General features: G+C 39.3%; 2 protein-coding genes across 2 annotated transcripts in view; one reads left to right on the plus strand and one right to left on the minus strand.

The window, feature by feature from the left end:
- Window positions 1-275: 275 nt before the first annotated feature.
- Window positions 276-5,645, plus strand: LOC146328077 (uncharacterized). The gene is made up of 4 exons (XM_084716339.1): window positions 276-393; window positions 1,318-1,431; window positions 4,925-4,967; window positions 5,170-5,645. The coding sequence occupies exons 1-4, from the start codon at window positions 340-342 to the stop codon at window positions 5,385-5,387; spliced, it is 429 nt and encodes a 142-aa protein (XP_084572465.1). The 5' UTR covers window positions 276-339; the 3' UTR covers window positions 5,388-5,645.
- Window positions 5,646-10,672: 5,027 nt separating this feature from the next.
- The window catches only part of dscaml1 (Down syndrome cell adhesion molecule like 1), a 140,603-nt gene continuing 124,275 nt past the window's right edge, over window positions 10,673-27,000 (minus strand). The window contains exons 22-35 of the mRNA XM_084716922.1: window positions 24,352-24,505; window positions 22,616-22,733; window positions 20,696-20,859; window positions 20,382-20,480; window positions 18,441-18,629; window positions 17,329-17,457; window positions 16,972-17,130; window positions 16,660-16,815; window positions 16,460-16,490; window positions 16,217-16,335; window positions 15,918-16,070; window positions 14,184-14,378; window positions 13,713-14,021; window positions 10,673-12,862 (exon numbers count right to left, since the gene is read on the minus strand). Coding sequence (XP_084573048.1) covers window positions 12,273-12,862; window positions 13,713-14,021; window positions 14,184-14,378; window positions 15,918-16,070; window positions 16,217-16,335; window positions 16,460-16,490; window positions 16,660-16,815; window positions 16,972-17,130; window positions 17,329-17,457; window positions 18,441-18,629; window positions 20,382-20,480; window positions 20,696-20,859; window positions 22,616-22,733; window positions 24,352-24,505 — 2,565 coding nt within the window. The 3' untranslated portion in view covers window positions 10,673-12,272. The remainder of the gene's footprint in view (window positions 12,863-13,712; window positions 14,022-14,183; window positions 14,379-15,917; window positions 16,071-16,216; window positions 16,336-16,459; window positions 16,491-16,659; window positions 16,816-16,971; window positions 17,131-17,328; window positions 17,458-18,440; window positions 18,630-20,381; window positions 20,481-20,695; window positions 20,860-22,615; window positions 22,734-24,351; window positions 24,506-27,000) is intronic.

Here is a 27,000-nt window from a genome sequence, read left to right on the forward strand (position 1 = left end):
GGTGGAAGCACACCTGAAGGATAAATGCTGTGCAGAGGAAAAGATTACAGTCTCTCTATTTCTGTCCCGCAAAGCTCTTTAGCAGTCTTACCCCTCGTGTGTCAGAGACTGTGAGAATGAAGTGTGTGCATGCGTGTGCACATGTTTGATGAGTATGTGCTCATGTGAGAAACTTGTGTGAGTGGACACACTCAACACTGTGTGTTCAATTGTCCTGCCACTGAGCTGCCCTTCACTGCATTCCCGATTGCTCGGATCTGTTCCTGTTCCAGCAGAACTGACTGAAAACCAAGGAAAACATTACGGATTAATAAAGACACTAAAGGAACAGTGGTCAAGATGTTGATCACCATGCTAACAGCCATGTATATGGTGGTCAAAGTCGTAGAAACGGTAAGACAATTATACTGATAGATGGAATAGAAGAGAAGAATAGAAAAAGAAAGCTGATTATTTTCCCTGGAAATTAGATTTAAGATTTATTAAGTGTGTTAAGTTAATTTCCCATTTACTTAAATGTTTCTTCCTTAAATATACCTTCCTAATTAATTATATCCTTTAAGTATATCCTTTCTTTTTCACAAATATTTCTTCCTCAATATCATAAGACATATGTGAGTAGAGTGCTCTGTGGTTTTGCTGTAACCATAACATTGTGGGTTTCTCACCAGCTGCTTTTCAGTGTCAAATATAAATCAAGTTTATATAGACATGAAAATGGAATTATGGTGACATTAAAACAGGCAGTCAGAGTCAAATTAAACTCTAACAGTGTTTTTATCAACAGCATCCAAATACAATCAATATAATGATAAACTAAACTTTTAAGGTGCTGCATTTTTCTCTCTGATTCTTCTCTGCTTGTTATGTAACATCTGATGCTCATATTCCAAAAGCAAGTCAGGTACTGCCAGTAGGCCATCTGTACTGAAAATTTAATTATTTTTTCTTTTATGTAACAAGTAAACCTGAGATGTGGGAGAGAAGTATTATTTTCACTTATATTGAAATGTTGTTTTCCAATACTTTTTACTTGTTCTTTGTTCATCATTCTGTCATAGTTCTACTATGTTTTGCATCTTTGGTTTTGTGTATTAATTTTACCTTAATCTTAGCTTAACTTTGCCTTGTTTTTCTCTGGCCTTACAGATGTTATATCACCTTCTGGGAGCCCTGTTCTTGCTTTGTCTGTCAAATCATTTTGTAAAAAGTGCGCTATAAATAAAGTAACTGTTGTCATTATTGTAATAAAATATAACAGACTTCACTTTGACCCTGACATCTGCATCCCTAACCTGAACTCCTCTTCACTTTCAGATAGGGGTGCGGTTTTCACGACAACAGGACCCTCTGCCTTACATGGTGTCCCAGCCTTTGCCTTGGCAGGTTCACTCAGTGTCGCACAGTCGGAGGAGCAGCAAAGTAGACGAGGTTAGTTTTAATGAGATCTGCACACGTCTCCATGCTGATGCTCTGTCTGCAATTTTTTGTAGCTTAAATAACACTTCTGACTGTTAAAAAAAACTCTGAGGACTACTTTCCCAAATAAATGAGAAAAAACATGAAAAGAAAAGTAGAAAAACTATCTGGGCTCAGACCACTGTGCTTTCAGCTCAGCATCACCGCCATTATGAATACAAATTTAATGCATTCATGGTCAAAATTCATCACCACATGCTTCTGAGGTTTTACTGGCACAGCGCTGTCTTCCAGATCTTCCAGTTTTTTGTTTCAAAAACTGATCCATTTTGTGTCACTGCATCTGAGGGAACATTAGCCAGCTAACAGTGGTAAAACACATTTGACTGTACCTGACGATGTGTCAAGATCGGCATGGTGATATTCAAATGTAACTGGTCACTGAATTATGCCTTTTAATTTGAAGATTTTCTTTATCTGCATTCTTGAGAACACACATGCACCAAGGCAGTTTATTGCTCACAGCTCAAACGACACACATTCATTCTGCACATGATCGAGTCATCCACTATGACCACATATTCTCTTCCTCACACTGAGCAGCTCCACTGGGGTCATCTCAGGGTTATCTTGATATCTTTCACAGGTCATGTTTGAGGATAAGGAGACAGTTTTTAAGTTTTCTTAAAGCTGGATTTCCCCTGCCAGTGTGGCTGGAATTTTTACTCATAAATTTGTTTTTCTAATCCTCTGCTGTCTAACGGTGAGGCAGAGCGTGTGGACAGCTCACCAGTCAAGCTTGACTAAGCATGTGAACATATAAACTTGGTCACACGTTGTGTTTGCTGATAGTTTTAGTGGAGGACAGTGGAGGAACATGATTTATATTTCACATTATTATATTACACTTATACTCGAATAATATATAGAAGTACATAGTAATATACTTCTGAATGGTCATTACAGTATTGTACAGTGTGTCGTTTCTGTGTAGCAGCTATGCTATGAAGAACAGACCATCCATAGCAATGGTCAATCAGAAACAAGTATTTAACAAAGCCGTGGAATAATGTGAAACAACCCCCTTCAGTCTGATTCACATCAGGGTCCTGCATCACCCCGTTGGGATTTATTTCACAATAATGACCTGCTCACCACACGTTAACCTGCTTATTACACTGAAACTTGCTTAAGATCAATTATTTGATGCAAACTATTAATGTAATTAATGTAATTTAAAGTGTTTTTATTGCTTTAAAATGGTTTTGTGGTTCCTTCAGAGTCTATTATCAGATCTGCGTCCACAGCAACAGTCTGTTTGTCAGAAATAACAGACCTCAGAGTGCCAACTCAAATCAAGTATTTCACAAAACCATGTAATGAATTAAGAAAGTTAACTTTTGCGACACTCAGTTAAATAATGACCTTTTGACCCACAGTAAAACATCATTGTCAGTGAAAATAACATTGTCAGTGCTTGTACAGGGATCAACGACTTCAGTTTTTTGTATCATCTCAGTAAAGTCCAAAGTTCACAACTCTTGTTTGAAAGTTGCTTCTGACTTAGACCTTTATAAAGATCAAACTGACAAATGAACAGATGAAAGCAAAGGATGATAGCAGGAAGAAGAAATTCCGTGGTTAACCAGAGGGGCACAGGTGCCGACATGAGGAGGCGAAAGAAAGATTCCATGAAGCAAGCAGGGAGATACCAAAAAAAGACGGAAGCCATTTTGTCACCTTAATGTCTCCCTGTGGTAAAAGGAGAGAGTAAACCTCATTGATGAGGTCATGGAGTCTGTGTGTGTGTGGGACTGAATGCACGCAGGCATGTAGCCAAACTGGTGGGTAAGCAGCCTAAACAGGTACAGTCGTCAGCCTCTGGTCTGCCTGCCACTGCTCTGCTTGAGCTGTAATCCCAATCAAGAGGATTTGTGTTTGAGGTCATTAACTGTAGATAGAAAGGACACACACACACACACACAGACACACACACGGGTTCAGTCAGTCACACATGTACATTGCACATTCATTCCTTTAAGACTGCACATTTTGTACAGTCGAGGAGAAGAATTTAACCCGTGTCATTATCTGCTCACGTGTCTGATTTTGTGCTGTCATTGGCATGTGAAAAATGTCTCAGCTGAGTTCTCGATAAGATGGTAACATTGATAATTATCATACCTGATCAGTATCTCTCTCTGTGTGCGTCAGTGAGTGTCTTGTCTTCTAACCCAGGTCTTCCCGAATATGGGTCTGGGCCCTCAGGGGGTCCATGGCTCTCTGCCAGGGGGTCAATGAAAAGTTTTCAGTTTCATTTATTTAGACTATCATGACATAAGAAAGGTTTTCTGGCTTGTTTGTTTGGGTTTTTTGTTTGTTTGTTTTTTACCAAAGGTTCCATAGTTCAGTGAATAATATTTTAAAATTTAAATTCAGTTCATAGATTCTTATCATTCTTATCAAACATTTAGGGCCCAACTTGCACTGGATTTTGGGGCTGATGCCAATACTGGTATTAGGGAGTAAATTCTGATGTTTCTATATTGGCAGATATTTTTTTTTTTAAATAGGATAAAATGTACTAAATATGTAGTATATATACATAAATGATTTTTTGTAATGGTCCCTCAAAAGTGTTTAATACTTGTCACAAAGAAATGTAAGGCAGGAGGCAGGATATGTTACAGTTTACTAGAAAATATATGTATGATGTACAGTGAGCAGGTTATTATTGGATTGTGCAGTTCTTGGATGATCCTGAAAGGGTTTACTTCACATTATTACATTGATTGTTGCTATGAAGAACAAACTGTTGCTATGGACACAGTTCTGATCATAGAAACTGGAGAAACAATAAAATCATTGTTAAATCACTGAAATCATTTTAAAATAATTAATAAGAATAAAATATTTTGTGTCACATACATATGTATCAAATATCTATATCTATCTATCTATGAATATATTTGGTAAGTAACCATGTAGTAAGTAGGATAATATACAGTGAGCAGGTCATTGTTGAGAAATAAACCCCTTCAGGATGATTCAAGACCTGCATCATCCTGTTTATTTCACAATAATGACCTGCTCACTGTATATTATTCCTTACATTACAGTTACTTGCCAAAATAAATCAACAATTTCATACAAAACAGTGTTTTAAAAATGATTTTATTGCTCTAACAGAGTCTGTAGTCAGAACTGTGTCCATGGCAACAGTCTGCTAAATAAAACAGAAGTGTGTTTTACAAAGCTGTGTAATTATGTGAAATAAACCCAGATAGGGTGAAGCAGGACTTCTTCTAATCTCTTTGTAATACATTTTCATTGTATCGCTCATTCACATAGCTAAGTAATAGTTTAAAAAATGGTTATGTTAAAGTATTTGGGGAGACTTCTATAAGGGGGTCTCTGATTTACTGTCTGTCTTGTGAAGGGTCCTTGGATGAGAAAAGCTTGAGAACCTCTGTTCTAACCCACAACTGTTCTCTTTCTTTCACAGTTTGATGGACTGAGGAGGAACAGCATCGGGGTGTATAGAAAGAGTGAGTAATACTGTTCATTAATTAATTGAAATGCAGGCTATTTTTCTGCCGCTGTATCATCTATTAGTATCACCTTAAAGTCACCACAAGGGTTTGATTCAAATTAAACCCTTAAAATCTCTCAAACTTTGATCAGAAAAATAGCCCGCTCAAATCGAGCCTAATATGTACACCGTGTGTTTGAACTTAATCATTGCCACAGACTATGTCTCCATGGCTATTGCCTCTACCTCTCTGGCTATACCCTGTGTCCTGTCGTGCTCAGACTCCAACGCCAGCAACGGGTCATGCACCCTGCCTGCTGCTCCTTCACTCAGCCCCGTTCCTCCACTGAGCCCCGTCGAAGTCGAGAAGGCCGCCGCCACCATCCAGACCCACTTCAGGAAGTTCCAACAGAAGAAGCAGAAGAACGGAAAGTAGATGGACAAAGAGGGATGGAGAAAGACAACAGGAAGCAGGTGGATTCACCAAAGGATGAATGAACTGACAAATGCATATGAGCATACATATGCAAATGCACATATATTCAATCTGTAAAATAAACACAGTAGAGCTCCTGGATTAGTGACACAGAATAAACAATAACATACAGTAATAGAGTATATCCCCATACCCTTGTAATACCCCATTATAAATTCTGTCTGAACAATATCTGTGAATGTTACTGTATATCTGAATGTGAGAGTGTGAGTGTGTGAGTGACTGTGAATGTAATGTATATATGACCAGTGTTTTGAGTAAATAAATATGGAAAAATTAATCAAATAATTTGTCAACATTGTGGATCTTTCTCAAACAAACTATTTCAATAAACTCCTCTGTAATCCCGTGTCGTGTTTCATTGCAGCATGATGCCCTCTAGTGTTTCCACCATGTTCAGAATCATATTATGGATTAACTACATTTTCAGGTTAAAAGCCTCCATTAAGTTTCTTTTCTTCACTTTTAAAAGAATTAATTTTAATATTTTTGTGTGTATTTATCCATAGCATTATTTATTCGCAATATTTAACTTTGAGCACTTTAGGTCTCCATACGAGGCTAAAAACCTGAAGACAAATTACAGTTAACAGTTAACCCAAAAGTTACATACATCAGATGTTGATATATATGTGGCTACTTAAATTGCTGCACATTGTTGTTTTACCATCAAAGAAGCAGTGTGAGGAATGAATTCATGGTAAAAGGTTTAGGTGAGCTTTTTTAAAGTGCAGCATCAACCTGTTGTCATCCCACCTCATCAGATACCGGAATACGAACGTCAAAGATTGTTTCTCTCAAATTCTTTAATTAAAAAAGAAATCTAATTGAAATCTAGCAGTATGAGATGCAGATAGTTTTTCTGAAAGATTTGTACAGTATGAACCTGAAACAAAGGGGAATGTTTGGAAGTTATCCATTTCAGCATTATAATATGGTAATTACCAAATCTGACATCCAAGAATTTGGACTTTGAAGATGTTAGTAGTTTGTAATGTTGTGAAAACATCAACCTACATTTCCTCATTATTGTCAGTTTAGTACCCTACTGATGTGCCTTTTTTAAATTCAAATATTGCACTGATATAACCCTTTTATTATTAATAGGTTACCATATTGTTACCAAAATATTCAACACATTATTTTAAAAAAATCTATTAAAGTAATTGTTTTTCCTTACCTATAAATGTGTTTCCCTGTTACTACCATTTGTTCCTGGCCTTTTATTACACTGTTACATGCATTTCAGTCTAATATTATCCAGATACAACCTACACATTATCAATAACATGGTATTATCTGGTCAATACTTTAGTAAGTACATACAGTAGTATTGATTTTTAGAACACTTAAGAACTCATAAACATGAGTTATTTTAATTTGCAGTCTTCTGACTTGAAATGATGAGTTGAATGAATATAATGTACACAGTTCAATCAACTAATTAAATTCAGGTTCTAAGGAAACATGATCAGCATATTAGCAGACTTCCCAGCCTGCATTTTTTGTTTGAGAAGTAAAACCCTCCTGAAAGCCAACTTTTTCATAGTTTGAATGAAACATAAATGATGAATATTGCATTTATATGAGTATTGAATTCTGTCTCTGCCCCTGCACACTTTTCTCAAGTACATCTGAATTAGTATCATGTTCATTTGACAAGAAAAGTTTGTTTTGAGTCAAAATTATCTCAACTTGTGTTTTCAAATTCAAACTTCAGTTAATTTTAAGGCAGCCAAAACACTAACTTTTTCTGTTAAGTGAAAACAAATAATTTATTTTTACAGGCTACCTCTTTATCATCAAATTAAAAGCCCACTCTTACATGTTATTGCTGAGCTGTAATATAAAGTATATTTTAAAGTATTACCCCTTTAAAATCTGTTCACAATGACGTGGATCTTAAAAAGAGTTGGGTGCCAAAGGGATGAATGAGCCAAACTCACAAACAAGTGAATCATGTTCTGATTCCAGTAAAAACTGGCTAATACGGAAAGCCCATTAGCTTATCTATTACATAGTTGTGAAAGAATGAATAATATCATCACAGTTCATAAAAAGATAGCTTTATTGCACAAGGTGTTGAGTACTCTTTTTCTGTTTTTGTTTGTTTTCATAGAAAAGAAAATGTAGAGTTAAACACAAGCAATTGCAAATTGAAGCAACGTTTTCCCCATAAAAGTTTAAGGAACAACCTCTGCATTTTTAAAATGTTTTAATTAACCCCCTTTTAAATTGTTCAATTCACTGTTTCCCTTTTTCTTTTATAACCAGCAAAATTTTCAGAACATGCAATGCTGCTGTCCTCCCCCCAAAAAGTGGGATAATAAAAAAAAGGCAAACTCTAAATCAAGCAACCTGTGACAAAGTAAAAAAAAAAAAAGAAACAAACAAAACAAAAAATATATAAAAATCTAAATTAAAAAGGAGACAATGCAACCAAATGTCCTGTAAAAGAAGAAATCAATATTGTTAACTATGCATGGTCCACTCTGACATGTTTCAACTGGTCCATAAATCAAGATAAAGCAGTGTCTGTATAATTCTATAGTTTTTCATTAAGTCCTTTTCTGTTTCATTACAATAACTTCAGTTCAAAGTTTACATTGTGCCCTGGTTTCTAGTGAAGATGTCGAAAATAGTACTCATTTATACAAAACACTTTCCTATGTACACAAGTCTTCAATTATGGAGTAGAAATTATGTTGTATAGGTGGGCAAGGGGTACAGTGAGAGGGGACAATCTGATTGGTTGTGGAAAAGGTTCGGGGAAGCGGCACAGTGAAGTTGGCCTCGTGAACACTGAGTCAGTTTGAAAAGTATGTTGTTGCATTTTAAGGAAAAAATCCACCCAAAATCACCTATTAGTCATTTAAGGATTGCAGAGATCTGACCAGATGTTCAGAACATCTGCTGTTAAGAAATCTGCAGCTTTCATGTTCAATAAGAGAAAAAAGACTGTAGAATTAAGTGTCTGTGCACACTATGGTTAGCAGTTTCATATGGTAGCATGATTTGCAATTTGCCTTGAAAGAAACCAGACAATTTTAGTTTTTAATACAATAACAGGCTGTTATTATTATAATTTCAGCTGAATTAGGTCTGGGCCTATATGAAAATGTAATGTCATGATTATTCTGCTAGTATTGATCAGTCTCATCTAACTTTTAGCACAAAGCAAAATAATCCTGTTTTCCAAAATGTGATAGTATTGTTTCTAACAATATGTACCATTGATATTTTCCATAACACTGCAAAAGACAGTGGAATTTTCCTTAAAAGTACAAATTACAAGTACTTTGCACAAACTGACAGTCGATTAGTGTTTTACAGTAGAGGCAACTTCATTGAAGAATTGGGGAAAGCAGGTTGGACAGGAGTTTATTTCATCACTCCATCCAATATCCATACATCTGGAGTAAGGAAGCCTCTGTTTTTGGTTTCCCATTTCCAAACTCTTATTTTTCTAAAAGTATTTGCACAAGTTGAAACATAAAGGCCAAAATGAAAGGCATTGTAACCATTAACAATGTAAAGCAATGTTCATTTCTCTCCTGTCTAGTTTTAAAATAAAAGGGAGCATGAATACATTTATAGTCTTTACTGCGTGGTATGTTTTATTGGCCTGTCCTGAAGTTAGGGAAGGACTCGCTATGACACAGATAAGAAACAGAAATACTTGTCGGTCTGTTTGTCTTCATTAATTATAAGTCAGGTAATGGCATTGAGTTTGTGAACACACCTTTGGAAGGTACAATACAACATTTTACAATAGGCTCACTTACTGTTATAGGCTGTCCTTTGTTTTACTGTTTTCTTTTTCAACACCACACTTTCTGCACTGAGCCATAGACCACAGTTCACCAGCAACACAATCTCACACTATAGTTTGACTTTACTGTGCTTGTCCTTTCAGCTGCTGCAGTACCTGCTGCACAGGCGGCGGCGCTGCAGCTGGAACATTTACAAAATCACAAGGGGGTCATTGTATCATTCTTCAAACCTCAGTTTCACCATTTAACTTTCTTTCACACCACTTTTTTTTCTCTCCTTGATCTCCCGTCCATGGTTGTGCTACCCGTTTAAGCCTCCCTCTTCTTTTTTTTCCTTCCTTCTTTCTTGCAGTTCTTCACTCTGAGCGATTGTCTTGTGATCTTTTATATATATTTTCAATTAGAACGGCTTTTATATTTCTCTGCTTTTTTCAATATTCATATATTTGCTATATATTTGAATAGAAATATATATGTACATACTTTTGAAAACAAACATATATCTTTTTCTTTTTTCTATTGCGAGAGCCCTGATGTTACGTTTTACCATTGCAAAACATTTGGAGCAACTCTGTTTTTGGAACGATCTTTGTTATGGGATTAAGCTTTGGGAGAAGAAATGTGGGAGAAATAAAAAATAAACTTTAAGTTAACAGATACAGTACCATGCATAAAGCTAAAATAAATTTCTCAGTGAGGTTGAGGGACTTGAAAACACATCTTTTAGTTTTGAAGACCACTTATTTCTGAAGTATCTCTCTGCTTTGCAACCCCCCTCCCCGTTTCCCTAACAACAACTGCAAATTCTATCAACACTTGATCTCTCTCTTGTCTATAATCTCAAAGTCATTGTCTGCTCATAAATTCAAGATCATTTCATACAAATATGATTTCTTTTCTTGTATACATCTTAATAAATTTGCTGTATGCTTGCAACTTATCTCTTCATTCAAGTTGTCATTCACCATATTCACACTTGGGCTGGGAAGCTCAGATGTCGTACTGCGGTGCTCCAGCTTGTAAGTTGTGTAACTGCAGAGAAAGTGACCTGTCGTTTTCATTTCACTGCTTCCTGATTGATGAGTAGCTGAAAAGACAACGGACAGTGAAAATCTGGACGGATATCTAGCCATATTTCAAGCCAAAGTAACATCTTTCATAACCCATTAGCTACCCTGGGACAACAGCTAACATTAGCATTCAACTACTTCTTTGCTAACATTATTGTTCATGAATAAATTAATGCTTCAGCTGAAATTTCAGAATGAGTTTAGGCCTTTCCTATCATATCATGTAACACAGTAACAGTAATGTTTGCTAGGATGTGATGTAATGCTAACATTAGCTGTTGGCATGAAGTTCCTCCAGGTTTTCACTATCCATTGTCTTCTCAGTTGCTGATCAATCATGAATCAGTGAAATGATAATGATTTGTCCATTTTTCTACCCATAGATGACTTACAATCTGGAGTGCAGCAGTTTGACATTATCCTTTTGATAAAATCATTTGAGCTTTCCATCCTGTATGAAAATGACGAGCGTGTCAATATGGTGAAGTGAACAGCAAATAGCATTTCTGCCTGTCTGTGCATATTAGACCTCTTCTCTCAGTCTGTCTGTCTGTCTTTTTAGCTAGCCAGTATGCTAGCAGTAGGTCACAGTGACACTGTATGGATATGATGGGGGACTTGGTGGGTAGGGGTGAAGGTGGAGAAGGGTAGAAAGGGGAAATGGGTACAAGTAAAATTAGTTAAACAAAGAATAATAGCATTGTGGCGCCATGATGAATCATAAAAGGGTCTCGTCCTTCTTTGTTCTGAGGCAGGAAAAGAGAGAAAGAAAGAAACCTCTTTCTTATCATCTGTAATTGCTCTCTTTTGAACCCACTTCTCGTTTAAGCAATGCTGTCAATCACACTTAACAAAACAATGTTCAAAATGCTGGACCAAATTAGTGTTACGTCGTCAGCATCATCATCGTTACTGCCCCCAGAACCCCCTTTCACAGGTACAAAATGAACGGTGTGGGGGTGGCGGGGGTTCAGTTTTGACACAGACGTCTGCGCGAGAGGTCAGCATACAGATTGATTTTAAAAAGGTCCACTGTTGGTTGGTGTGTGCCTGCCACATGTATACATATATATATTTACACATGTACACCCACACGCACACACACGCAGGCTTGTGAAGGTTTCTGTTACTTGGATCCATTCTAACTTTTTCTTAGTGCACATGAGATTATATTTCCATCATCAGAAAAATAAACATAAAACTGATGAAAGGAAAAAAAAGGTTTGGATTCATTTTTCACTTGATGATGCTTGACATTTTTTTGAGTCTGTTTATGAAAGCATCACTTAAGACCACTAAGCTGTATCATCCTTTGCATGTATAAGAAAATTCTCCACATCTCAAACCTGGTATTGAGACGCTTGAGAGTCCTTCCATGGCCTCATAAGTATGAATCCATGATGGAGTAACCTCTCAGAGCCAGTGTAACACCAAGGTTGGTGCTTTATGCATACAATAAAAGCATCCTGCCATGGCACAATGCTATGATATGAGCTCTTCTTCCATCAGAGACCAGAAAAGTAACATATTTTATAAACCTAAAAACTCAAGTGACCTGGTTCATTCTACGCCTGTCTTGATCCAGAAGACAAGACAGTGCACGTGGAAAGCATTTTGTGCATAAGTACTGTGTCCGTACCAGGAAATGAAAGTATGAAGTGAACAGATAAATCATTTATGTTTTGGCAAGTGATTTCCAGGGTGATGAAATAAGAGATAGAGAAAGATGACACAATAAGAATAGAAAGCAATCAGGCAGAAAGAAAGGCAAACCCCTGTGCTGTGGAGACCCAACTCTGACCCCTTCATACAGTAGTGTCAATGGGAACCCAAGCAGCCCCCTGCAGCCTGGCACAGCGCAGGCACTGACGGGTCAGCTGTGCATGTGTGTGTTCCTCACCCCACGTTTCCATAGAGGCTCCAGGCAAGCGCTGGCTCGACCAGCATTAAGAGTTACAGTGACAGGCCGCGGTGATGGCAGGCTACACCAGTGTGTATGACTTGGAGTAGGCCCCTGCCCCTCCATCCCTCTGCTTCTGCAGTCTGCCTAAGCCCGAGGAGCTGCTCTCCAGGAGAGAGTCTCTGGATCCTCCCATCTTGGAGGAGGATGAGGAGGCACCTCCAGGAGTCCCTCCTGCGGCCCCCGCTACTCCTCCTCCACCGGAGGATGACGATGCCCCAGTGGCCGCGGCGGTAGCAGCAGCGGCTGCTGCTGCGCTCTGGGCCACTGAGGCAGAGGAGCTGGGCATGGTGAGAGTCCTCTGGGGGAGCGTGGAGCTGCTAGAGCTAGCAGACACCCCTCCACTCCCACTACCTCCACCACCGCCTCCTGCTCCTCCAGAGGAAGCCCCAGAGGATGTGAGGTTGGACAGGCCAGAGTGGCCCATGCTCAGGGCTTGCTGCTTTGCAGAGTCCATAGTCACATGACGGCCCTGGGTGTGGTATGCCCGCTGGGCAAGGCCACGAATAGAGGCTTCACGTGGTGGAACCACTGGACATGGGTCATGATGCTCCGACTGCTTTCGGAAGAAGGGATCTGACTTCATGTAGAGGGGAAGGTTGCAGTAGTCACCTGGAGGGAAAAGTCAAAGTTGATGTGATTACCAAAACCTGCTAAAACCACATATATATGACCCATCGAACAGAACCTTACTGCCCCTGAAAACATAGTTATATATATGGTTTTTGTGCCTTAAATATTATTGTATGATGTTTGTAAGTACATACATGTATGTAAGTACAGCCATGGTGGTTTTACTACATTTTTTGTTATCTTACTTCAGCCATCTCATTTCCTCATTCTGCTGTTCTGACATCGGCACCAAATCAAAGCACACATTTAATTGGTGACGTCTGATTGTGATTCTGATATATTCAAGGATGTATGTGGGCCCTTAGGAAGTTAACTACCATTTGACTCTCATAACAGACTCACAAGACAGAGCTCAAAGTTCACAGAGATTAAAATCAACTAGTTCACATTCATTTCTTCAGTTTTATTAAATGGAATTTTTATAGAACCATCTCCTACCAGGAGTGCTGGAATCTATATAATGACATCATACTTGTTTGTGCACAAAATTTATGTTTTATATATATATATGTGTGTGTGTGTGTTTGAATGGTCAGGATATCTATATCTTACATCTTATATTTATGAACAACTATTTGAATCAAGTTACAAATGTTTTATACTACAGCGGACGCCAAACTTAAATTTATTCATTAGCATGTTTGTTGACAAGGTCAGAATTAACAGTTAAAAATTAGTTCCATCAACTTTGTTCCTCAGATTTGTCTGTTGGAAATATTCATGACACAAGTGACTAACTTTGTTTATATATAAATCCATTTTAAACATTTAAAATACCAAGTGAAAAATCACTGTAAAAAAACACTGATGCTTTGTAAGAACCACTCACTCTTGGCGCGGTGTGGAATGGGCACAGCTACATTCTTGCCACGATCATAGTCCTGGGGCTTGGGTGGCGAGGCAGTGAATCGGCAGATACCGGGCTCTGACGGCGTGCTCATGGACGTCATGCTGTCTGCATTGTCATTGGTACCTGTGGTCATCTGGTCAGATGAGCTGTCAGAGATAAAGCACTCAGTGATCTCAAATTTGGCATGCTGCAGGTGTTCCTCCAGCTTGGCATGCTCATACGCTCTTGCCAGCTCCTCGTAGGTGGAAGAGGCACTCTCTGTTGACACCATGCTGTTACGACCCTTATCTATGGAAGAGAAAGAAAAGGAATGAATGTAAGCACAAACCATCCATTTTTACACCTGCTTTTTGAGGTATACCCCACTGAAAAAGCAGTTTCTCCTCCACGTTTGAAAAATAGTTTCAGTTCTATGTGCATGTTACTGGCTGTAAGTGTCATTTCACCAACCTGTGTCCTGTGAGAGGCTGGCACTGTAGCTGTCACTCTCTGTGACAGTGATGCCATGCTGGGAGCCAACTGTGCGCCAGTCTGAGGTGAGAGTACGGGCTGGCGTGGACGCCTGGCACTTAGTCAGAGTCCACTGACTGGAGTAGCGGTTCCTGATGCTGTGGGCTGACTTAACACTCTTCCTTGACACTGGGTCTGGTGGTAAATGGATGAAGAAGTGATAATGTGGATATGCACTAGGGTTATCATGATACCAGATTCTTAAACTTTGACACAATACTTTGATACTAATATTACTGTTAAAGTAAATAATACTCAATACCTGTAATGAAACTGCAAAAAGGATGAAAAGTCCTAGCCACACAAAATAGAATAATCTTTTTCTTTTTTTTAAACGAACAATCTGCAACCTGTTCTAGTAATAAAGACTGAGGAACAGGATCTTTTCTCTTTTATAGGTTCAGTACTTTTGATACGCTTGAATGTCAGTATTGTATTGTTTTATACGTGATGTACTGAGAAAGTATTGAAATATCAATACTTTTGACAACCTTGATATGTACAGGGGGTGTACATACAGGAAAATTAAGCATTTGCAACAAAACAGGCTTATCTTATTCTAGTCCATAGTGGATTTTAACAGATCAAGAGAAAATGTTCATATGTAAAGATGAAGAAAAATTCAATTGCTGTTGTTATTTGGCCAAAAAAACAAAAGCGAGAAACTCAGAAGAAATTCAGCAAATTTTGACAGTTTATGCTTTCACCATGTATCTACTGTGAGCAGTAAAAAACTGCTTCATTTAAGCTGCGCTTCCACAGTTCTAATCTGGCTTTTTAGCCTTCAATCAAATGGACAGCTTGATGATAGGAAATAATGGAGAAAGTGGGGGAAGACACGCAGCAAAAGGCCGCAGGCTGGAATCAAACCCATGGCCGCAGCTGAGGACTCAGCCTCTGTACACATTTTATCACCTGAGCTCCCCCATATATATATATGTAGGGCAGGGCAGGTCTGGCCTATGAACAAACACATATAAGTGGGGGAGCTGCTGTTCTTCTTACATTTATTTCTCAATCAATTTAAGTGACCCTTGACTATAAAAATAACTCACTGAAATGAGTTGGGAAATGTAAATGTTACAGGATTTTTTATCCAGAAAAAATGCAGCTTCTATGTTCACCTGTATTTGTTTACAGGATAGTCAATACAGCGACACTGATGTACAATCCAAAGGCATAAGTCTATGATTACTTCCCTCCTTGGGTGGCATTATTTGCCAAAAGTACAGGAACTTTGAGGTGGGCCGTGCTTACAACGTTTTACTTCACCCTTTTTAAAAATCTGCAGTCACAAACAAGATTGTTTTTTGTTCACTGTGCTCTAACTCATCAGCATCTCATGGAGTTACAGAAGAAAATATTTGACAGATGGACTGACAACAATGTCCACACTAACATATATATGTATATATAATATATAATGATAATGGTATATTCATTCCCGTCCATCGCTTTACATGTGGTCATTGTTGTTTGATAGTTGCATGGATAAAATCTAAAAACACTTTTTTATACATCAGTGGACTACTTTTCTTTAATCTTAGCTGTGTCTTTTGACCAGGGTGGGAATGCAGATTAAGGTGGGTTGAAGAAAACTTTTAGTTCCTTGAGATGCAGCTTTACTTTGAGCTTTTATGTATAAAATGTACAGTGAGAAGAAAGAGGACTTACTGGTTCCTGGTCTGATGTCTGACATGTCAATCAGAGGTCCAGTGTTCTGGATGAGGGCGGGGTGATGGACAGACACACCTGTGCAGAAGCTCTGAGGGTTTCCAGTTTGGTTGAATTCTGTGTCTGTCACGGGAATAGTTGCTTTGTCCTCACCTGGAACAAAAAGAATCAACATTTCAGAAAAGCTAATGTCTCCCAGTTTTCATGATACATTTAAAATAAAGATCACTGGATCCAAAGCTAATTTACTGACACATGAACACACACAACAACTCTCTGTCTCCCTGTCTTCCTCTCACCGATCTGCTTGATGCCTTCTTTGTCCTCAATCAGCAGCTGCACTCTGGGGATGTCGATGTGTAACCGTGGGCCCTGAGGAGGTCCCTTCACTGGGGTGTCAAAGCTGCGGTTGTTTTTACTAATCCAGAGATACAAGACAAGCACACACAAACATTCACAGTTTTGAAAAAGATGCAAGCTGTGGATTTGTGATAATATTTCACACAGATTTTGTAAGAAGGAACAGGAATCAGCAGTCTTACCTTATCAGCATCTCTGCCAGGCTTTTGGCATCTAGAGGGAGCAGAAAACATAAATTATTTTTTCCTGATACACAAATCAATCTTTTAAAACAAATTGCAACTCTAGAGACTTAATTCACGATTCTCTCTGATGTCTGCTTTGTTCGTCTTGCCAATTCACTCCTTCAGCTTGTCTCCTCTCCTTTTACTTCTCCTCTCACCTCTCAGTCTCTTCAGCCTCTTTTCCTTGCGTTTCTTGCGAATGATGAAGAGCAGTGCAACACCCAGAGTGACCAAAATCACAGGACAGCCAATAGAAAACAGCTTCTTGACATCATCGTTCTTTTCCAGGGGGGATTTGATTGGTGGGATTGTGCCTGCACGCACCCAGGAAGAGCACAGATTTAGTTAATGCCCTTTTAAGACAATATTCAACATTATTTTAACATACCCAGCTTAATGAATTTCTCATTAAAAGTAGCAGACAACACAATTTATTCAACTGAACTGCAAACAAAAAGTCTTCTACTCACTGCCATCATAGTCCAGTGTTGCAAACTCTGAGCTCTGGTTTCCACAGCCAGCGCTGTTACAGGCTTTCATCTTCAGCTCGTACCAGGTGGCCTCACGCAGCTCTGCCAGGAACACGTCTGTGGTCGCGTTGGTGCGTACATTCTGCCATGCCCATGTGCCTGTAACAAGTACAAATACAAACGTTGAGTCTCTTTTCTTCTTCGTCTCCTTAAAAAGATGCAAAGTTACCTCAATACCAACAATAAATGTCTTTGTTTTCATGCTAGATTTAACTGAGGGTCATTGTTTTTGTTTCATTTGTTGTGTGATATCTCAGAATACAACGAAAATAGCAAATCGACAAAACAGTGATTTACCTTTTGGTCTAAACTCCAGCGTGACAGCGCTGATGGGACAGCCTCCACTGGCCCAGCCCTGCAGGTTGAGGCGGGCATGGCTGGAGTTAATGTGGGTGAAGACCGGCTGATCCTTATTGAACTGAGGTTCTGTAAAAGAAGCAAAAACATCATTTGTCTACATCTGTTCAGATTACTAAAAAATTACATTTTGTGCCATATCCTAAAAGTCTTCACGGGTCTGCCCAAACTCTAGGACCTGAGATCTGATACAGGTCCACATCCACTTTCTATACGGCCAGCCCGATGCTTCTAATTGGGTTATGTTTGTCATCCATCACAGAAAGTGGACTTTGAAGTTGCAATAATGAGTGGATTAGCCATGCTGTTTCAATCAGCAAGAGAGGAATAACAGAAAAGCTGGATGTATTTTAGTAACTTTCTTGGCAGGAGGATAGATTTTATGCATCACAGTCAGACACAGGGGAGAAGGCTACTAATGTTACACTAGGTAAGACACAATGTTTTTATAATTTGTTATTTTCATTAAATATTGTGACTGTGGGGAAGTAAATGTGTTCCTAAACAATTAATGACTATACTTGGGAGCTGAAATGTGTATTAAATGTCCCAGAGTAATACACTGGCTGTGAAAGGCCAGAAATCTTTTACCAAGTCAAGCCAAGTCAACTTTATTTATATAGCACATTTCATTTGACAAGCATAAACTCAGTGTGCTTCAAGATACAATGTACCCGTCATTTTGACTATAAAGCATGATGCACAAAGAGGTGAAAAGTGATCCTTTCTGTAAAGACAGAAACCATTTGTTGATTCAGGATGGAGGATTTATTTGAAAGTTTTTATAGGTTCTTAATATTGTTGGATGAATGTGATGCTGTATATTTAAAGCTTCATTGTTGACTGCAAACAGAGATCTCTCACGTATGGCCTATTTTCTGGTGAGTTTTAGTCCACAAAATTAGTCATTTGGACTCATTAACTGCCTTATTGCTCAACATATATTCCGGTATTAATTTGATGCCTGCCCCTCCTTTGTGAAAAAATGAAAATTATATATACTTTTCACCTTTATCCACCCACACTACTTTCGTCCATTGCAGGTTCCTCACCTCTGCCGTGGGTCTTGGCCTCAATGATCTCACTGATGCGTCCGGCCCCAACACTGTTCTTTGCAGCCAGCTTGACTTTATACCAGGTGCCACAGCGCAGGTTGTCCAATTTGAAGGAGCGCTCACTAGAACTGATGAAAACATCTTTCCATTCCTCTGTGTTGTCTACAGAATACTGCAGCACAAAACCTGCAACACAATGATAATGATTTTCTCAGTTTATTAAATAATTCTCTCTTTTTTACAGTTCAAATGAAGGACTGATTTTGCACTAACCCTGCTATACTTTTGACGTTGCTACCTCCACTGTCCACTAGATGGCAGTGTCAGACTGTATTCTGTTGCCCAGATAGGCCCCCGATTGGAGGACGGTCTAGCTGCTCCCTGTCTACGCCGCCATTAGTTACCTACAAACCCCAAGACTGGGATGGCGCTGACTAAGCATCTATGTAAATGAGGGTATGCAATGTGGTGACTGTTTTTATAATCAGCTGCCTCAGAGAGCCAACTCCCTCCTGCTCTGAGACACTTTACATCTAATCCTCCATCTCTGTCTGTCTGTCTTTCTTTCTGTTTGCATATCATTATGTATATATGAGCGTCTCGTCTCCCTCTCTGTGTTTCTTTGTACTCTTTGTACCACCGTTCTTTTTCTTCTGTCTCTCTAACAGATGGTGCGATAGTGCCCAAAACATTAGAGGGGTTAACATGTGCAGATAATGCACTGCTTGTTTATAAGTTTTACAGTCACACAGCAGAACATAATAGAAGAAAGCAGAGAGGACAGCACAGAACAACAGAATAAGAGACTAGCAGAACAGATTAGAACATAACATCAATCCTCACTGCAGGATTACCACTGCAGTAGTAATGCAAAATACATGTTTGACGGGGAAGTTAAGCAGTGCTGACAACATGGCAGGTGGCTTCACACAGACAGACAGGCCTTCTGCTATTCCTACAAGATATTATACAGATAGGCTTAACAGACGTATGAGACACTGGGTGATGTATGCAAATACAGTACTGGTTTGTGGTCCATCCTTATTTGGGTTAAATGGTGTGTGTTGGGTGTGCAGGTTTGTATTAAAAGTTTATATTACTTCCTACTTGTGTGCTTGTAATGCATGCTAACCAGCGTCTTTCTCTGGGTCTTCCTTGCAGTATAATAAGAAGCACTCAGATTTTTTTTTACTTAAGTCTAGAAATACACAGTGAGTATTTCGCTAAAAAACAATTATGGTCACAAGCGAAATGATGTTCAAAATACATTCGGAGGTGAACATTTTTCACTGACTATTTGAAGACATTGTCTAAATGTTCACATTTAGACCATATTTCACTGGGATTTACAACAATGACATTTTTCTTCCTCTACAAAATGCAAGTAAGAGCCTACCGTCACTTTGGACCCTCCCTTTTTATTACCATGTCTTTAGTTTTTTTTAGTTTAGTTTCTTAAGTAATGATGACAGGTTTTACACCACTACAAAAGAATGATCACATGTCTGGAATTTGATCATAAAGTCTCATATAGGTAAAATGGGAATCAGACAGATGACCCTCTAACACCTTCATACTGACAAACAGCACACACTAAGAAAACGGACTGAACAACATTGGCATGCATGTCCGTTCAGGCACGCACACACCATGCACACCTTCACACAGAAATCACCAGCAATCAGATAATCAAACAGGCACATGGTTAAAAGGAAAACCTAAAACCAGGAGGCAAATCAATAAACTAATAGATCAGTGTGCACCCTGGCAACATGCCAGGTAAAATAGAAAGAAAAGACAGGCACAAGGTAAACTAAGATCAGAAGTCAAAGGGAAAGCAATACTCTGCAGTGTCACCTTTAGACACAGACAGCTACAGACAAGAATAAAGAGATGTGAGTACACAGGAAGGCAGAGTTGTTGTGCAGGGCCACGAACCTCTGATAGAGCTGCCTCCGTTGTCTCCTGGTATCCAGGCCAGAGTGATTGAGGAGGTGGAGGTGGTGGAGACGGTCAGACGAGGCTGGTCTGGAGGGACTGAGGAAGAGATACAAACAGTTAACCGCTCAATAACACTTGTATCTACGAAAATATTATAGATTCTTCTTGAGGAGGTACAAAAAAAGCACTGTTCTTCTCATTTTCAGCAAGAACAGCCTGTCTCTAAGTGAGGTGAGTCATAGTCGAGTGGACTGAATGAAACAGCCTAAAAGGTATTTGAACCACTGCCATTACTGATGTTATTTTCCTACCTTGCACTAAAAGGTTGACGATGATAGTGTCGAAGCCCAGTGTGTTTGTGGCCGTGCAGGTGTAGTAACCAGAGTCTTCAGCTTTGACAGACCGCAGCACCAACGTCCCATTGGCCAGAATGAGACGCTGTCCATCAAGTGACACAGGGATAGCCGTGTCCTCACTAAACAGAGAGAGAAAAAGAGGACATCATAAGATTCTTGCTAGGTTTTAGATAAGAGATTATTTATTTGGTTTCTAGTGTTACTTTACAGGAGGTTCTGAAGATGTGCTACTTTTTGACATTATTCCATCATATTAACACATAAGCATCTGCATAAGTGACTTTCTCTTAAACCAGTGGTTCTCACAGCCCCACTTCAGAAGCTGAAAAAAGGTCATGTGCCATAGCCCATATTTTTTGATCACTCATTACAATGATAAGGGAAGTAACTAATAAAAAGAACCTAAGTTAAAATTTAGTAAAATAAAGGTCAGCATCAGTAGCATCAGCAAATTCTTATTTGTTTATACATAAATCATGACCATTAAATTGTACTCCATATTTTTCCTCTGGTCACCAATGCTCCATCTGCAGTTGCTCTTTGCCAAGCCCCCAGGACATGTGCTGCGCTCTGAAGCAAAGACCTTTTCCCATAAGATTACATTGTGAAAGACATCGCTGTAAAAAGGTAGATAAATATTTCTGAGCACCATAACCCGCTCAAACCAACTCGTTCCACTCTCAGAATTTCAATCCAATAACATTTGGAAAGTCTAGAAAAGGAAAAAACAGAGGCACATCTCCAATCCTGTTCTCCCTTAATACACACACACCAAACAGTTTGAGATCACTGTCTTAAAACAACTGACCCTTCCTAAGTCCTGCCCAATTTTGCTCTGTGCTCCAAAACCAGCTCTAACTCTAACTAATCCAAGCTACATCAGTCTTTGGTTAGATAATTACATCTGACTATTAGCAAATGCCACCTCACTATCCAGCTAATCTACATCAATCTTTAACTAGCTAGTAAGCTAGTGTTAGCTATCGGAAGTTATGACTATAGTCTATATTTGTCAACATCTTAAACCATCCTCAAAATTTTCTTTCTAACACAAGCCTGGCACATGGCATATATAAGTAAAGGAAACAGGAAGGGAGACATTTGACTGAGGTTTTGCTGGGTACCAAGCTTGTTCAACTTTTATTGGATCACAGACCAAAAAGAGTTGGGCTTACAGGGATAGTTCACTGAAAAATGAAAATTCAGTCATTCTCTACTTACCCTCATGCCAGCTGAAGCTCAGGTTCTGTTTTTTAATACACAAAACACTGCTGGAGTTTCACAGGAAAACAGCGTTACAGAATCTCCCAAACAATTTAAGCAAATAGTGACCAGTTTTCAAATGGAAAGGACAACCAAAAAAAGAACAGAAACAAGACTTGAAATTCCTCCATACTGCTCATCAGGCATAATCCAAGTCTCCTAAAACCCCAACATGCCATGTTGACTTGAAAGATGTAATTTACACCATATTTTTATCTTAAATCTTCACTGTAGATCGTTAGCTTTGAGCCACTGTCTGAACTGGGTGTGTGCGATGTCACCCTATACATGAGCAGTATAGAGATATTTTATGTTGTGTTTTTGCGGGGGGGGGGGGGTTGTTTTTCCATCACCATTCACTTAAATTGTTTGGGAGAGTCTGCAATGCTGTTTTCCTGCAAAACTCTTGCAGCATTTAGTGAATAAAACAACTAAACTCGACATTCAATCGGCATGAGGGTGAGTGCAGAATGACTGAATATTCAGTTTTGGGTGAACCGTCCTTTTAAGAGATTTAAGAGATCCTTTTGAGATACTGTAATACTAATTCACTCTTAGAGCAGGAGCACTCTGAACTCATCTTTACATAACATTTCTGGGCAGGATTCTCACCTGTCTTTGGTCCATTTGATAGTCGGTGTAGGTTCTCCTACTGAGCTGCAGGGCAGTCGCACCTCCTTCATCCAAGGTGTGGTCACTGTGCCTCCAAATGATAGTATCTTAGCTGGAGCTGGTGGAGGATGAAGAACAAAATAAAAGGAGTATGGAGAGAGAGACGCTGAAAAAAGATCATCAGACCTATTGGCACAGGAAAGGAAATAGCCTAATTAATATCTACCAATCCGTTAATCTTGCCACTGTCAAATAAACAATTTCCAAACCCAATAAAAAGCTGTAGAGGCTTCAGAATGTGTTGAATCAATACAGAAATGTGAAATGTGATGGTTGATATGCAGCGTATACATTGATTTGCTTTCCATTTGGGATTCTTTCAATAAACAGGATTTACTAGTAGAGAAAGTGCAATGTATTTACTGATTCACACTTAGTGGAGGAGAAATCTGTGTTAAATGTGACATTGTCCGGCAGAGAATAGCATATGAATAATAATATAATACTGGACAAAGACTGAGCAGAGAGAGGATATGAAAAAATATCCATCTATTCAGGCACATAACCCTCTTATTCTCCGTCACTCCCCCACCCACTCTGACTCTCTTTCTTTCTCAGGCTTGGCGTCTTAATGCTGGTGCTCTAGTGCACTTATGTTAAGGTTGAATGAAGTATTGAGTGGGCAAGCCTGGAGGACACTGCCTTTTACAGCTGCCGATCAGCTGACGCACCCACCCATACGAGCACACACACACACACACACACACACACACACACACACACACACACACACACACACTTGCAAACCTTTGCATCCAGCAGTCAAAGGGACGAACAGATAAAGAAAAGGATAACATGGTGGTGAGTGCACTCTATTCATTCTCACTCCCTTATTCTTCCTGTCTTTTAATCCAAAGCCTATTGATTTAACTGCCCTCTTCATTTTCTTAAACAGTCGACCTCTCTATTGTCTTGAGTATTAGTTAGCTCTGCTCCTGTCGTGTCATTTTCTCTCCTCTGTTTTTCCCTCCACCTAATGTCTTCCCTTTTGCTCCCACTCTTATCCTTTCCCTGATTTGGGCCAGTTTATCTGATGCCCTCTGAACTCTGAAATCAATATCATCCGCTGCTTTGTCAAAACACGCAGTCACACATAAACAAGAAGAGAGTTTGAAAAACTATGCAGAGAACAGTTTTCAGGTGTCGAGGTTGATTAGAAAATAAACTTCCTTACATATAACAACTTACAACTACATATAACGTCTATATAAATTTATCTGAACTGTATTTCAATGACAATATTTCAGCGTGAAGCTGTGTGTAAATACATGCTGAAATTCAGCCATGATTTAGCATCGTACTTCTATAACACTGTCGACTCGTTACGGACAGTTTGAAGAACAGTTAAGGACAGTTTTAAGCACTTTATTGTTGTTTGTCAGGTCAATCTGGGGCCACAGTTGCTGCTTGCCCTGCTATTAGTGGGTAATGTAGCCTCAACTTTCACACAACTACTTCTGAACATATAAAAGGCTTCATACAACTTTTTCACATATGCAGTATTACTCCCAAATAATTAAATTAACACATTTGTAAATACTGCTGGAACAACATGTACATGTATGCTAGACGCACAAAGAACTGTCAGTTTTCAATCAAATTCTCTTAAGACGTCCTTTGACCTGCAAATGAAATGTTGTCTTGTCATCCACTCTATCATCCTTTCAGGGACTCACCCTTGGCCGCTGGCTCCACAGTGACCTTGTCGCTGAAGTTACCCCGGCCTGCAGTGGTAACGGCTGCCGCCCAGATCAGGTACTGTTGTCTGTGGTTGAGGTGAGTGATTCGGTAAAACAACAGCTCTGGGTTGGCTTCATACTCACTGGGCAGCTGGGGGTAAACCAAAGGGGAAAGTATTAATCTCTTAGTTTTATACTAAAGAGCTTACAGCTAACAGAGCTAACATCTTAACATGTCATGTAATATTATATATAGCCTTATTTTATCAGAGAATATATATATATATATATATATATATATATATATATATATATATATATATATATATATATATACACACACACATATATATTTAAAATCAATAACGAAATCTTCTATAGGCTAAATACTTTCACTTCTTTTTGAAGCTTGTAAAGTTTTGTAAAAACAAGCAGATGTACTGGATCATCAAAATATTCTCAAAACAAACTGACTTGTTCTGGAAACAGATAGACTTCAGTTGCACAATAAGAAAAGGAATGTCCTTTTACTGTAAAGGCCCCCAAAAACACAGTCCATAAAGACATCTTCCACATATTTTCTGCATTTCAGACAAATTAAAGATTTACTCTTTTGTGTTCTGACAGCAAAACTTTCTCTGCCATATCACAAAATCAGCATTGTATCATACATGCTGGGGAGTACAAAATAAAATCTTGAGATCATTTTGTCACTTGGAGGCAGACATAATGTGAAGGACTGAGTGAACATCATTCTAATGTGAACCCAGCCTTGTATTCAGCACTACAGGAGAAGAGAGGAGGAGGAGGAGGAGGATGAAGGTATATACAGAGGTTCTGGGACACATTATTTTATGAAATGCCAAAAAATCTTTGTGTAAGGATGGAGCTTGGGGGGGAGAGACAAGAGGGTTGAACTGGGGGGAGTGAAGCCCATTCCCTCTCCTCCTCCTCTGTTCTCCTCAGGGAGGGCAAACAGAGATATGAGACAGAGGAAGACAATGGGGGACAGACAAATGAGTCAGTCAGAGATATCATGAACAGTCATACACTAATGAGGCCTATCTACTGCAGGCATCAGCAGTGACAGAGAGGAGAGAAGAGGAGAGGAGAGGAGAGGAGAGACGTAGAAAAGAAAGGAAAAAGGTAAAAAGAATAAAGGAAAGGAAAGGAAACAAAGGGAAATGAAAGAAAGGAAAGGAGTGACAAAAAGAAAGGAGACAGTAGAAAGAAAGGAGTGGCAAAGAGTGGAAATAAGAAATGCAAGGAAAGAAAAAAGGAAAAGAGAAGAAATGAAAGGAAGGGACAGAAAAATTGAGGAAAGAAGGAGAACAGTAAAGAAAACAGGGAAAGAAGAGGAAGGAAAGAAGCAGAAAGTGAAAGGAAAGGAGTCTAATAAACAGGCAGAGAAAGAGGACTGCAAGATACACACAGGCAGACACAAATATATACACACACATACAGTGGCATACATGACCTGGAGGTGGATGTGTAATTGCAGTGTGCTTAACCCAGCCATGTGTCTGCTGTCTAGACATATACGCATCACTGTCCCCTCAACACACACACTAACACACACACTAGATAACCTTTCTTTTTTTTACTGCCTGCCAGTCACTATTCACCTACCCACCAATTATACCCTTATTCCTTCAACTCCTACTCTTCATCTACTCCTCAGGTATCCCAACACACAGGTACACACACACACACACACACACACACACACACACACACACACACACACACACACACACACACACACACACAGATCTGTCTGTTACTGTGCTGCTGGTCTCAACTAAGAATAGATGAATGTGGTAAAAATCACAAATTTAATACACACACACACTGCAAGGTGGCACCTAACATTCACTGTCGCCCTCTAAATCACATGTTTTACTACATTTTGACACTGACTTGTATTTGTGACTGACAGGCACCCGTGCACACATGAAATACAGGTGGCGATATGAGTGTCAAATGATTTGAATAGCTGGTAAACGCAGCAGACCTGTAAAAACCAGTGTCTTCACACTGACTGCAGTGTTGCTGAGCTCCGTCCTAGCCTGCTGGGTTGTGGGTTGTTGTCTGCAGAACGGGGGTTTATTCTGGGCAAACAGATTCCAGTATTCATGTTGTTTTTCACATTTACGAGCAGGCCGTCATGGAGGAATCCACTGGGCTTTTTATTGCTTCCCTGTGTTCCCTGTTCATCATCCATTCCTCTTGTCTCCGTCCCTTTTTCTGTATTTTCCTCTCTGCCTATCCTTTACCCCACTGCGCCATCCTTTCCGTTCTCCTCCTGCCATCACTCTTCATCCCTCTCTTCATTTTTCCCCATCCCTCTCAACATTTTCCTGTCATGTGTGGGCCCACTCCTCGCTTTTCCCTTCCAGTACCCCCCTCTGTTTTACATCCTCTCTGCATTTTCCCCCCCTGTCTTCTTCTGCTCCTCTCTGTGCATTTGTCTCAATGCAGGCAGATATATGGATGCATGCATGGATGGATGGACAGATGGATGGATGGATGAATGGGTGGGTAGTTGTTGGTAGGAAGAGAGGGAGGAGTGACAGAGTGTGTGTTGCTGTAACGGATATTAAAATATTCCTCCGGCGTGGAGATAGCGGTGATCCGGGGAACGAT

Source organism: Lutjanus erythropterus, chromosome 4 (assembly GCF_056507025.1).
Source record: "Lutjanus erythropterus isolate fLutEry1 chromosome 4, fLutEry1.hap2, whole genome shotgun sequence".
Lineage (NCBI taxonomy): Eukaryota > Metazoa > Chordata > Actinopteri > Lutjaniformes > Lutjanidae > Lutjanus > Lutjanus erythropterus.

Excerpts from the sequence above, each read along its gene's own strand:
- LOC146328077 (XM_084716339.1), top strand. The coding sequence starts at position 340 with ATGTTGATCACCATGCTAACAGCCATGTATATGGTGGTCAAAGTCGTA. Across the intron at positions 394-1,317 it reads TGGTCAAAGTCGTAGAAACG|ATAGGGGTGCGGTTTTCACG; the intron begins GTAAGACAATTA and ends CTTCACTTTCAG. Across the intron at positions 4,968-5,169 it reads CATCGGGGTGTATAGAAAGA|ACTATGTCTCCATGGCTATT; the intron begins GTGAGTAATACT and ends TCATTGCCACAG.